The 13,600-nt window shown below is 38.4% G+C and overlaps 1 protein-coding gene across 1 annotated transcript in view; it reads left to right on the top strand.

Annotated features, from left to right (window-relative positions):
* TTC27 (tetratricopeptide repeat domain 27) overlaps positions 1-13,600 on the top strand; it is a 163,146-nt gene that overhangs the window by 87,333 nt on the left and 62,213 nt on the right. Inside the window, 1 exon segment of the mRNA XM_012652517.1 lies at positions 13,099-13,326. Within this exon segment, the coding sequence (XP_012507971.1) occupies positions 13,099-13,326 (228 nt within the window).

Consider the following 13,600-nt stretch of genomic DNA (forward strand, 5'->3'; position numbering starts at 1 on the left):
TTTTTTTTTTTAGCTCTTGGTTTGGACTTTTTGTTTTGGAGGCTTTTTCTTCAAAGATAGAGCTTCTTATATGATTTAAAAGATTCTTTTCCCACACTACAGCCAGAGGGGTCTTCTCAAAGACAAATCTGACCATGTCATTCCCACCCTTCAATAACTTCCCTTTGTTTCTAGGATGAAGCCTGAGCTCTTTAGGGTGACTGGCTTCCAGATGGCTTCATGATCTGGCTCCTGCTTCCATTGCCAGCTGTATGCTCACCTGCTCTTTTGTTTCTGCTTCATCTCCCTTCTTACCCTCTCATCCAGATTGAACCTGAAGTTCCAGCAGGACTAAACTACTTGTAATTTCTTGACTTTGCACCAGCGTCTCACCTCAGGACCTTTGTACATGCTGTGGTCTGTCTAGAATACTTGCCCTCCTTCAGCTAACTCCTACTTATTCTTGAAAATCACTTTTTCCGGAGATTCTTCCCTGATACCTCCCTTCCAGATTTGGGGATGCTGTCCGCCTGTGGACTCCTGGCACCCAGTACCTCTCTGATGTCCCATTTGCTGGCTTATATGACCTACTAAATATAAGCTGTTTAAGAACCAAACCTGTGTCTATATTATTTACAGCTGTTTCCTCAGAACCTAGCACAGGCCTGGCACATAGCAAGTATTCAGAAATATTTGCTAAATAAATGAGTAGTGAGTGTTCACTGAGTGGTTATTGTATTGAAGCAGCTCTCCAAGTAGGACACTCCTTATGGATGGCTTTACATGTGGCAGAAAATACCTCTCCAACCGTTGCCATGTTATTCTCTCTCTAAAAACAAATTATGAAATTTCTCCCCTCCCATTTTAACCTTGTAACTTTAGGAATAAAAATAGGAACAAACCTTCAAGAATTTTGATTCTTGCTCAATAAATGCTAAAGACACTGTGAACATGTTATTGTGTCATGCAGGTTTTTTAGTGCCTCTTACATACTACTTTCTTTACATAATAATTTTTAATTGAAATATCCTATTCATAACAACCTACAAGTGTGGATTGTTTCATCACTTTCCTGATTAGCATCAGTAAGTGGCAGATTTTGGAATTTGAGCACAGACCTTTCTTTCCTTTAAAGGCTGCACTGTTTTCCCCACACCTGCCTTCCATCATGGTTATTGTTAATCCCATAAAAATTGGATATTAGATTTGTAAGTTAAAACCTATTGCGCTCACTTAAAATGAGAAAAATAGACAAAAGAATTGAAAATACTCTATAACTTAGTAATACAAATAGGAGATGATCAACTAATTGGATAACTAGGCCTGTTTTTAATTATTCTGTTTTATCTTGGACCTGGAGTATTTATGTTGGCAAGTATCCTTGGAAAAATCAAGCCAGAGCACAGTATCGTCACACACATAAATGTGAAAAGCAATTAGTGAACAGTTGGCTCCGTGCGAGAGTGAATCGGAGTAGGCACCACCACACAGAAGAAGTCTAGCTCGGAGTGTCCGACTGGGGTGGGGCGAAGTGTTTTGTACTTTTCACCTCTCATTTGCTGCTCATAGAACAAGAATTTAGGCTAGGAGTAAACTGCCTTTCTGCTAGAAGGATTGTCCCTGGTGAGCGCAGGCCGTGCTCTGGTGCTCTCTCAGCTCTGCCCCAGTCATCCTTATTCACTGTGTCAGAGAAATAAAGCAACTTTCAAGTGCTCAGTCTCCCTGTCTTTGAGAACCAAGCCTCTACAATAGCACAAATCAGAATCCATTTTTGCACTCTGCTTCAGGGGAGAAAACTGGAAGTAGACTATGCCCAAAGTTGTGTGAATTCTGTGCATACACACACACTCCTAAAAAAAAAATCCTAAAGCTATCGTCAGGTGGCCAAAACAGCTAATAATGTGCCCTTAAATTCTTAGCCTGCCTTTTTCCCACCCCTTTAGAGCAAACTTCTAGTTGTTAAGCCTAATTCTGCCATTTCTGTAGTCCTCAAAGACACTCTTTATAATCGGCACCATCTCTGAGTCCAGAGCTCATTTTTTCCCATTCAGTTTTTGCCAGGAGGGCTTCCTATGGTTGCTGGTCTGACAGTTCCTCTTCCCTTTGTACTCATGCAAGGTCAGATGAGAATCATTCTTACCACACATTAGAATTTTCATTCCTTCTGCTAATTCACAAAATCAAGGCACAAATCACAGCCAAAAAAAACAATTTGTTTTGATGATTCCTTCTGACTAAAATATAAATACTGTTCCTGAAATGTTTTATCTACCTTTCACTAGAGATTCAACTTAACTTTCACTGAACCATATTCTTTACCCAAAACTCAAGGCCTTGTTCCTGGCAAGGTGCTTCCTAGAATCCTAGTAGTGCTTAGGGTAGGGTCTTCCCTCCCTCAAATCTCAAATTTCCCCTATAACAACTTGCAGAAAACCTATCATCATAAATGTTAATGGGTCCCAATGTGGCATGTTTTCAGTGTATTAACCTCTTTGCTTGTGTGTATCTGAAGTTCTCAGTTACCTCTCAGTGCTGCACCATTTGATCAAAAGGTATGCCACCAGGGTGGGGAACCCCTCAGACACTCAGAATCTCCTTTCAGGCCATCAGTTTTGCTCCTCAGTGGTTTTAGTCCTAGGAAGGGCTGCTTTCTAGGTGTAATCACTTGGTTAGAAGGGCCTGGGAAATTCTGGTTCTGCTATATGACCTCTCTATTCACTAGGACAAGTTGTTGTTATATCTGTCCTAATTTAGTCATACAGTGATATTCAATGTTGATTTCAGCTGAAGTATGTCCCCGAAAGGAATTTTCCCTTTATTCCCAAATGGGAAGGATCTTCTATATCTCTGTTTGGAAGACCCTTAGAAAATACCATTAGCCCTTTGTGACTTCAGTATTTGTTTCAGTTGAATTCATCCAACATTTATAGGGTACCTAGTGTGTGCTGGGTAATGGTATTCCAAAGATGAGTAACAGACAAAGGTTACCTCACTGATAGTCTGATAGTACAGATACACGTGAGTAGAATATTTTAGTATGATATTACAAGTGCCAAGATAAAGGATGTATGGATTCCAAATTTTGTTTGAGCCTCATATTTACAGGTAAATATTTCTTTCTCTGCTGTCTTTCTTTAAAGCAATTGTCCATTCGGTTTGTATCTTGTACAGACTCTTTTCTGAGATTTCTAGGATGACAGCTGTGCTTCTCCACACTTCAATTTTGAAATTAGCCTTATGTAGAAAACTTTAGCTTTAATATTCTACTGCCACTAGCTTTTTTCTCTTTGATCTCACTTCCTTGGTTCCCGTTGACTCAGATATGTAATCACCTACTTAACAGTCGACAACAATTCTTCTGTCTTTGGAGAAACTGTATACAGTTGAACAGTGTGATTATTTATGGAAAATTTTAATGTTCCTAGAAGCTGTTTCAGGTCTTTTTCTCCTTCCCGGTAGTGTAACCTCAAGCGTCTTACTTTCCAATGCGGTTTTGCCATGGAGAGAGTTATGTAAGAAGACAAACACTCGTTTAGGGCTTACTGTGTGCCTGACAAAATGCTAGGTACATTTCACATCTAGTTCTTTCAACCTCTCTGAGGTAGGTAAACGACAAAGAAAGAGCACACTTTTGAAATATTAGTTTAACTTGTTTGTGATCGTACATTTAGTAAGTAGACTGGCATTTGGATTATCTTTCTGCCTAAAAGCACCTATATCCTCACAGATCTTTTTGTAGTTGGAAGTCTGTAGAATGGATTATACATCACAATTTTCTAGGGATGTGTTAGAACTCTTTGGTTATAAGTGAATTAACACATACTGGCTTAGGCAAAAAAGGAAATTTATTGGTTTATGCAACTGAAAATTCTAGTAGACCAGGATCAGATGATATCCTCAGGACTTTGTAGCTCTCTCCATGAAGGAGACATGATGGCCACAGGAAGCTCAAGCTTAGTAATCCCAGTGGAAAAATATAGTCAATTCCATCTCTCTAAAAGAAAGATTTTGTGGAAGACTGAAGGGCCTGTGTCTTGTGCCCTCACTCTGGTAGCCGCTGCCTGAACCACACATGGAATGGGTTCTTCTCAGGGAAGAGGAGTTCCATTGTCAGAAGATCAGGGAAGGGATGCTGAGCAGGAAAAAGCAACTGATGTCCATTGTAGGACTGGAGTTTAATGACCTGAATCCAAAGTTGCAAACTGGCAGCTTATGGGTAAATATAGGCCAAAGAGGCATTTTGTTTGCCTTACACAGTGGTTTATTTTATTTTGTTCTATTCTATTTTATTTTATTTTATTCTATTCTAATTTCAGTAGATTTAGGGGGTATTTAATCTTTCATTTGTATATAGATGCTCCTTGACTTACAATGGGGCTACCTCCCAATAAACTCATCATAAATTGAAAATGTTGTAAGTTGAAAATGTATTTAATCCACCTAACCCACTGAACATCACAGTTGAGTCTAGCCTACCTTAAAGTGCTCAAAACACTTACGCTAGCTTACAGTTGAGCAAAATCATCTAACACAAAACCTGTTTTGTGATAAAGTGTTGAATATCTCATGTAATTTATTGAATACTGTATTGAAAGTGAAAAATAGAATGATTGTATGGGTACTTAAAGTACAATTTCTACTGAATTCATATTGTTTTCACACAGTTGTAAATTCAAAAGATTGTATATCAACCCGTTATAAATTGGGGACCACCTATATTTATTTTGTCTTCTTTGCAAAGGTTACAAACCACTAGGTTTTGAACTCTGGTGAATCTTCACAGTCTATAATATGGTTTAGTTAGAAGTAGAATAAATACTTGTAGAATGATGTTTTTTAATCAAGCAGATACTTTGAGGGTATGATTTGATGTTCTGAGCCTTGGCTTCTGTTTTTACTGTAGAGTACCTGTAGAATATAGTATTCTCTTATATTCCTTTTTATTTCCATAAGGTTGGTAGCAATATGTCCTCTTTCTAATTTTAGTAATTTGATTCTAAAGAATTGGCTTTTGGTTTGTTGATTTTCTTTATTGTTTTTCTATCATCTGTTTCTTTATATAATTTTTATTATTTCCTTTCTTCTGCTGGCTTGGGGATTAATTTGCTGTTCTTTTTCTAGTTTCTTATTGTGGAAGATTAGATTATTGATTTGAGATCTTTCCTCTTTTTCAATGTAAGCATTTATAGCTATAAATTTCCCTCTATTCATCTCAAAGTGTTTCTAACTTTGCTGTAATTTCTTCTTTCTCTCATTGATTATTTAAGAGTATATTATTTAATTTTCACATATTTGTGATTCCCCAAATTTCCTTTTGTTATTGATTTCTATTACTAATTCTATTCCATTGTTATTAGAGAACATACTTTGTATGACTAAGTCCTTTCACATTTATCAAGACTTGTTTTATGGCCCAACAACGTGGAGAATGTTTACATGCACTTGAGAGGACTGTGTATTCTGCTGTTGTTGGGTGGAGTGTTCTTTTGATGTCTGTAAGGTCTAGTTGATTTATAGCAATATTCAAGTCTTCCGTTTATATCATTCGTATAGTTATTCTATCCATTTTTGAAAGTTAAGTATTGAAGTTTCCACTACTATTGTATAATTGTCTATTTCTCCCTTCAGTTTTGTTAGTTTTTGCTTTATGTAACTTGTGGCTCTGTTGTTAGGTGCATATATACTTATAATTGTCATATCTTCTTGATGGAGTGAACATTTTATCATAATATATGCCTTTTTTTTTTTCTGGTAACAATTTTTGTCTTAAGGTATATTTTTTCTGATTGAATGTAGCTCCTCCAGCTCTCTTTTGGTTACTGTTTTCATAATGTATCTTCTTCCCTTTTTTTTTTTTTTTTATGTTCAGCCTGTTTATGTGTTTGAATCTAAAGTTTCTTTTGTACACTGCTTTTAGTTGGATCCTTTTTTATCCTATCAAGCTCTGCCTTTAATTAGAATATTTAATCTCTTTACATTTAATTACTGATTTTGTAGGATTTATGTCTGTCATTTTGCTATTTGTTTTCTATGTCATGTCTTTTTTGTTTCCTTATATCCTCATTACTGCCTTCTTTTTGGTTAAATAGATACTTTAAATATTAATAGATATTTTCTAGTGTACCATTTCAATTCTCTTGTCATCTCTTGTACTATTTTTAAAGTTATATTCTTAGCACTCATACTAGGGATTATTTAAAACAGCTGACTTTAAGTCTTTGTCTAGTAAGTCCAATACTGGGCATCCTCAGAGATGTTTTCTGTTGATTGCTGTTTTCTTTATTAGGGCCGTACTTTGTTGTTCTTTGCATGTTTTGTAATTTTCTGCTGAAAATTGGACATTTTATATAATATAATGTAGCAACTCTGGAAATCTGATTGTTGATTTTTGTTTATTTAGTGACATTTCTGGACTAATTCTATAAAATTAGTATTATTTGTCATGTCTAGCACTGAAGTTTCAGGTTGGTTAGCTTAATGGTCAGTTAATGATTAGACAGAAAATTCCTTAAATGCCTGAATTAATAAGACTCCCATTCTTTACCAGCGGGCTTCTTGCATGTGTTGGGGCTTCCTTTCAACAGTCAACAAGGCTGTCTATAACTCTGTCTTAGTCTTCACTTCCTGCCCGTGCAGAGCCTCAAGGTCAGCCTGAGGTGAAAGCTTAGGACCTTCTCAGGTCTTTCCTGAGCATGTGTCTAGCCTTGGGCATGTACACAGCCCTGGGCATGTGCATGGTCCTACACATGCATGGCCTTCTAGATTCCCAGGAATATGTTGGAGCTTTTCAAAGCCTCTATTTATATCTCATTTCCCTTTTTTCCTTTTAAGCTTTTTGGATAGCCTGTTGTTTGCCCTGACTGTTATTTACCATCTCAGGCAGCTGTGAAATTAATCATTTGTCTGTAATTGTTTCTGACAAGGGCTTTTCACTGGACAAGCTCAGAATTTGGCTAAATAGAGACGGCCTTGGAAGTGGGTTCTTCCAGGGAACCACCAGACTGGGCACATGACAGTTTTCTGGGAATACAGCTTAAAGGTGTTCCAAGCCCATTGTGCTCCCTCTGGTGGATGCCAGGCCTCTAGTTTTCACCATGATTGTAGACTGTTGGTTTCTAAGCCTACTATAGAACTGGAGAAGAGGGGATAGGAATGGTGCAAGTTAAAATGCTTCAAAGTTTGCTGTTTCTTCCAAGATTTAGCCATTTCTCTTGAATAAATACTCCCTATATTAGTGCAAGTCTTTGGTAAATTTTCAGAGTACTGAAAAAGTTGGTTCTAACACTTTTGGCCTGTTTTCTAGTTGCTTTTATGGGATAGGGAATTTTCAGAGGTACTTACACACCCCCATTTTTGCTAACATCCACCTGTGGAATAATATCGAACCTGGAATCAGGTTTCTGCTTTTCAGCTTAGTATCTTTTGGTATGGGATTGACCAGTTGACCAAGAAATCTAAGCTTTTATTTCCTTGTCTCAAAAATGGACATATTAATATCTACCTGTTAGAAACACTATAGAGATTAAGCAAGGTAGCACATTTAACAATGAACTGGATAAAAAGTAACCTATAAACCATTGTCAAGTGGAAGGAAACATAAAAAGCTTAAAAGGTAAAAAGGAAAAAAAGATCGTATCACTCAGGCTTACTTTATTTTCAGAAGCAGAGCCACTTTGAGTATTTTTGGGGGAAAAGGGTTTACTGAAGGAATTAGACTTTACGTAAATATGAGAAGAGCTAGAGAAGTGAAGGCATCAAAAAGGGAGTCAGAGGATCAAGGAAGGAAGGAATAATTTACCAGTCCACTTGAAGCATTGGCACAAATAGATAAGTCAGAACTTACAGAGAAATTTAAGATACCAAGTACTTTCAGCCATTGTGATGGGACTATGGAGAGGGAGCTTGGGGAGAGAACTATGAAAAGCCATTGTGTTTATATAGCTGCCAGCCCTGTGAGTCCACAGCAAAAGTCTCATGCCGGCTGGGATTGCTATTGGGCAGCAGGGTCAGCAATTGGGAAGACAAGCTGGCATCTGCAGAACGCCTCTGCATCTCGTTTGACACCGCATTCGACCATGACAGCTTCCTAAGAGTAAAGGCTCTTGCTTCACTTCTGCTTTTCAAACCCTCTGGTCAGTTCTAACATGAAATCGGAAGGAAAAGGGGTTTTAGGAAATATAGTTTCCAGTTTAAGCAAGTTGACGTAACATAATTCAGTACATACGACTACGCAAGGGTTTAGCTCTTTACCTTGGGAATTTATTTATCTGGAAAGTAGTAACCTACTAGCAGGTACAGAGTATTCTGTAGGCTGTGTTACACAGTTGAAGAAGAGTTTATGACATGGGGGAAACTAAAAAGTTTCTTCAAAAGAGGTTTAGATACTGAAGCATTCTTAGAGCATATAAAATTAAACATTTAATTTACAAACCTTGCTTTAGATGAGTTTCTTAGAGGTAAAGTAGCAAATGAATTTTTTTGTACATTGAACATTTTCTTAATAACAAGTCACAGTACAAGTATATGATCATTTCCAGTTGGTTTTTGGCTGACATGGGTGTACAATTTTTTATTTTAGTTTCTTGAGTTGTATTAGCATGGTGTCATCAAGGTCATAAGATGGTGAGATAATCAAGGTCCTTGCAAACTAATTCTATCATGAAGTCCATGTAATTCTAAGGCAAGATAGGACAAATGTACTTCCTGTGCTTGTGAAAGTCCACTGCGTCTGGTATTAGCTGGTTATTGGGTAGGGAAGAGCATGTTTGCTGTATCTGTCAGTACCCTGCTTCCCATGTGATGATTTGCTCCAATAACGAGATCATGTCTGGAACAGTAGCTATAATTAGAGCCACCACTATATTAAGTTTGTAATAATCCATGACATTTTCCAGGACCCATTTGTGTTCTGCTCAGTTTAAGTGGATAGGTTGCTCAATATATGTATCTAATTCACTCTGTATTCAGGAGCTAGGGAAGTAACACTGGGTGGGTTCAGAGACTTACTAGGCCTACCGGGGATGGACTAACTACCATAAACCAACTGACGCATCACAGTGATGTTCTGGGTCCTAAAGGATTAGCATTAACTAAGAGCTAACTCTAAAAAGATGAGGTCTTTCTTTTTCCCCACGGCACAATTACATGGCAAATGTTTACCTTTACTTTCTTTGGAGAAGACTAAGGAAAAAGAGTTATAGTATATACTTTTTATGTTATTGCAGGTTCTTCTTCAGTGGTATTGGCTTCTTCTTAATTTTTATTTAAGAGGCTCTGAGTCCGTGAAGTGACTCCAGTCTAGGAATTGAGTGAGAGAAACAGTCTTAACATGGAGACTCATGTCAGGTGTCTGGTCTCCAAACCTAGTTTTGTTTTTTCTTTTTTTAATGTTAAACAGATCGAGTTTGAACTTCATCAGCTGCCCATCTAATTTGGTCCTGAAGCTTCATGATTGTCAGTTACCACTTGAGATCCGTGCCATTCCAACCATTCTAATTATCACTCTCGCCGTGCTTATTGCAAATAACTATGTTTATGTTCCTTCCAGGTTCAGTGCTATCAGCAAGTCTCTACCCTGCTGGGTTCTAATCATCTCCATTGAAATCAGGGAGCCCATTTCAACAGAAGAATCTCTAAGTTTTTCCCCAGCTTACACAGGACATCTGCTGTAGCACTTTTCAAAAATACTGGTTCTCCCATATACAGTGTATTTCTCTAAGCCAAGGTGAAGGGAATATCCCCTGGGCCCTCTTGGGGGACATAGTTAGGGGTGGGCGAGCAGGTTGATAAATTAACAACAGCCTTTTTGTTCTAAGTTGTTGGATTCCTTACTTCACATTACACCAAGGAATTTCTGGCATCTCAACTTTGTTTAGTTTTGGCCACATTTGAGTCTAGGTTTTAGTCAAGCAGTTGAGCAAATAATTTAGAATCATCTGCAGCTGCTTGAGTTAGCACTGTGAATCAAAAATTTCTGATGAGTATCTAAATTTAGCCCAATTTAAATCATGATCCTTTTTCTCTCTGGTCTAGCAGTTTTAGAATCTCTTTTACTACATGGTCCCAAGGTTTTCCCTCTATAAATTAACAAAATGTGGCTGTCCTTTTAACAGAACAAGCAAGATTTTAAGTGTAGGTTTATTTATATGTCTGGAGGTAATGAGGGATGGAAGGGAGCAGTCATGGTAGTATCTTTAAGCAAGATAGCCCCAGTCTTATTGGATAGAGGAGGGCTGCCTCTGCTGGTATAGGAACTCAGTAGCTTCTAGGGTGTTTCTGTTATTTGAGTCATCCCACGTGTCCCCGTTTAAATTCTTGGATCTTGCTCTTTCACAATCAATGCCTTCTGCTGCTGCTAGCCAGGATGAAGTAACTGGTACTAGATCTACCCTCTTGCTTTAAACAATTATTGCAGTTATTATTGCTGTGTAACAAAACCTACTCAAAACAGTGGCTTAAAACGAACACCAATTGTTTGTTTCTGTCTCGTGACTTCTGTGGAACAGGAATTCAGGAAGAGCTTGACTGGGCAGTGGCTTGGGATCCCTCACGCCCTTGCACTCAGATGGTGGCTGGAGCTGGGACAGCAGGGGCTGGGATAGCCGGGGATTGGCTGGGAAACTCTCTCTCCTCATCTAATCATGTGATTTCTCTACATGAATTAGCTTGGGCTTCTGTACAGTGTGGTCTCGGAGCCGTAGGACTACTCACATGGCAGTTCAGGGCTCCAAGCGAGTATTCCAAGAGAACAAAGCAGAAGCTGAATGGCCTTTTATGACCCAGCTTTGAAAGTCACACAGTGTTACTTTTACCATAGTCCCAGGCTCACCCAGAGCAATCAGGAAAGAATAATAAAATGATGTATAGCTAAAAGCCAATAGAGGAAATAAAATGGAAGACTAAAGCATATTTGATTAATCCAATGAAATGCCTTAACTTTCACATAGAACTAGTGAAAGTGAATTCATCCTATGTTGTACTTCAGGAATCCTGCAGGAACAGTGTCTATCTACATTTGATTTTGGCTGTACCAGCTTGGCAGCTACAAGGGAAAATAAATTATTTTAGATAATCATAGAAATTCCCTGGTTCTCTGACCTTGAGGATTTGAAATACTGAGTGCCATTTTCTTTCTTTGAGCTGTCTGGTGAACTTGGAAGCAGCCAACTTACCTCACAGTTGTATCCCCTCATAATGCCCTATCCCTCAATACACGAAGCCTTGCATTAGGTCAGTGCTTTAGTCTAAGTTACCACAGATGATAGTATAAGCAATTCTTTCATCACTGGATGCCGTGGACTACCAGTGTTTCACCCCTCCTCGTCACTAACAGCCTGTCTTCAAATCCAACCAGATCAGACACCAATCACAAATTTCCATTTCCTCCAGGGATACATTGCCCACAATCACTTCTGTACCCAGTTACTATAATGGTCATTGCTTAATTGCAGACCACAGAATCCACTGAAACTGCCCAAAGCAGAAAGGAATTTATTAAGTTGAGTTAGCCTTCCGAATTTCTGGGATGGTGTGGGAATCCATACTGTCAGTGCCAGGCTGTCAAGAGAAATGCCTTCAATCACACTGTAGGATCCTTTCAGCAAAAATTCTGCTGCAGCTATAGTCTGTTATACATAACTTTGGTTGAATACATCTCTTTATAGGTGACTACTTTGTAGAGTTTTGGTTAGAAACACTAATATTAATAAGTATTACATTATGTGTGAATACAGGAATTACATCAATTATATTCTAAAACTTCATGTTTGTTTTTGGCATTTGAGACTTAGAATTATTTTCCCTTAGAAACTTTTATAAATTCTGGTTCTATTTTCAGACTCGGCCTAAAAGCATATAGATAACCCATGCTGTATCAGAAATACAGAAACACCAACATTTAAAGACATTTTTGGAAGCACAGCCCTCTTTTAAAACATTTCACAAAAATTAGACTGCCTAAGAATTATAGATATGTCCAACGTAAAGAAAATCAAATATACAGACTTGCAGATTGCCAACTCATGGACGTTAGGGACTTTAAAGCCTCATTGTAGCTACTAAAGGATGGCTTTCCTGGATATCTACGTCCATTTTGGCAGTGGATGACACCATCTTAGCATTGTGGACAACACCACTGCTGTTTACATGAAAGTGTGCATGTGAGCATGCAAAGTCGACCTACTACTGTGCTTCTTGCTCTCCTCTAGAGTCAGGTCTAGTGTTGGCAAGTTTTATCTGTGAGGTAAGATGTAGTTTGGTTAAGAGGTAGATTTTTAGCAATGCCTATTACATTGTACCCTCCCCCTTCTTTTATTAATTTCTCAGCAATCCTAGGCTCCCCAACCATACCATTTTAAAAAAGGAAAAACACACTTTTCAGTGTTGCTGGGTAGAGGTGAATTAAAGGCTCTGCTCTAACAAATGGTCACAGTGGTGACACCTGGAGCAGGAACTGGGGCACCAAATGGATCCACCTGATACCGTGAAGTAAGCCTCTCCCTAATGCCTTTCCTTGAGGATTCCCAGAGAGCCAGCCAGTAAAGCAGCATTCGCCTCTTATTCCTTGTTCTTCTCTTTTACTTGTACCATAGAGGCATACCTCTTTTTATTGTGCTTTGCTTTATTGCATTTCACAGATACTGCATTATTTTTACAAATTGAAGGTTTGTGGCAACCCTGTGTTGAGCAGGTCTGTTGGTGCCATTTTTCCAACAGCACGTGTTCACTTCATGTCTCTGTGTCAGCATTTTTTAACAGTATTTTTTAATTAAGGTATGTATATTGTTTTTTTAGACGTAATGCTATTTCACACTTAACAGACCTACATTATAGTGTTAACACACTATATATGCACTGAGAAAAACTCTGTGTGACTTGCTTTATTGTGATGTTTGCTTTGTGTGGTGGTCTGAACCCAACCTACAGTGTCTCCAAGATATGCCTGTATTTGTTTTCTGTTGGTCCTCTCTTATTCAGCCCGTGTCCTACCTGCATGAAATAAGCAAGTAATTTCAAACATTCAAAATTAGCGTTTGGATTGTATGAAATAAAAGATGTATATGTGCAAAAAAATAGCCATTAATCACCATTAAGCAATTTCATTATTTCTGTGGTTTCTAGGCAGAAGAAATCCTTAGGCAAGAGCTGGAGAAAAAAGAAACACCAAGTTTATACTGCTTGCTTGGAGATGTCCTTGGAGACCACGCTTGCTATGACAAGGCCTGGGAGTTGTCCTGGCACCGCAGTGCCCGTGCTCAGCGCTCCAAAGCCCTCCTTCATCTTCGGAACAAGGAGTTTCAAGAGTGTGTGGAATGCTTCGAACGCTCAGTGAAGATTAATCCCATGCAGGTTAGACATTTCGCCTCCCCACTCCCCACTCTTGGCGCTTGCATTCTTCTGTGGATTTGATCTTACTGAATGAGTCCCCATTTTCTATCCTGATGACTGATGAGCTTGCCTTTCAGAGCTACGAACTTAGTCCCTAATGTTCTTCTTGCTTGTCATCAAAAGTGGACAGGTAGGTTTTCTCTTATTCACTTTCTGTTGCTTTAAATTTTCTGTTTTGTTTTGGTATATCTTTTTCTTATCTGTCCTAAACTCAAATAAGGCTATTAAAATTAGG

This window comes from Propithecus coquereli, unplaced genomic scaffold, assembly GCF_000956105.1.
Source record: "Propithecus coquereli isolate 6110/MARCELLA unplaced genomic scaffold, Pcoq_1.0 Scaffold39, whole genome shotgun sequence".
Lineage (NCBI taxonomy): Eukaryota > Metazoa > Chordata > Mammalia > Primates > Indriidae > Propithecus > Propithecus coquereli.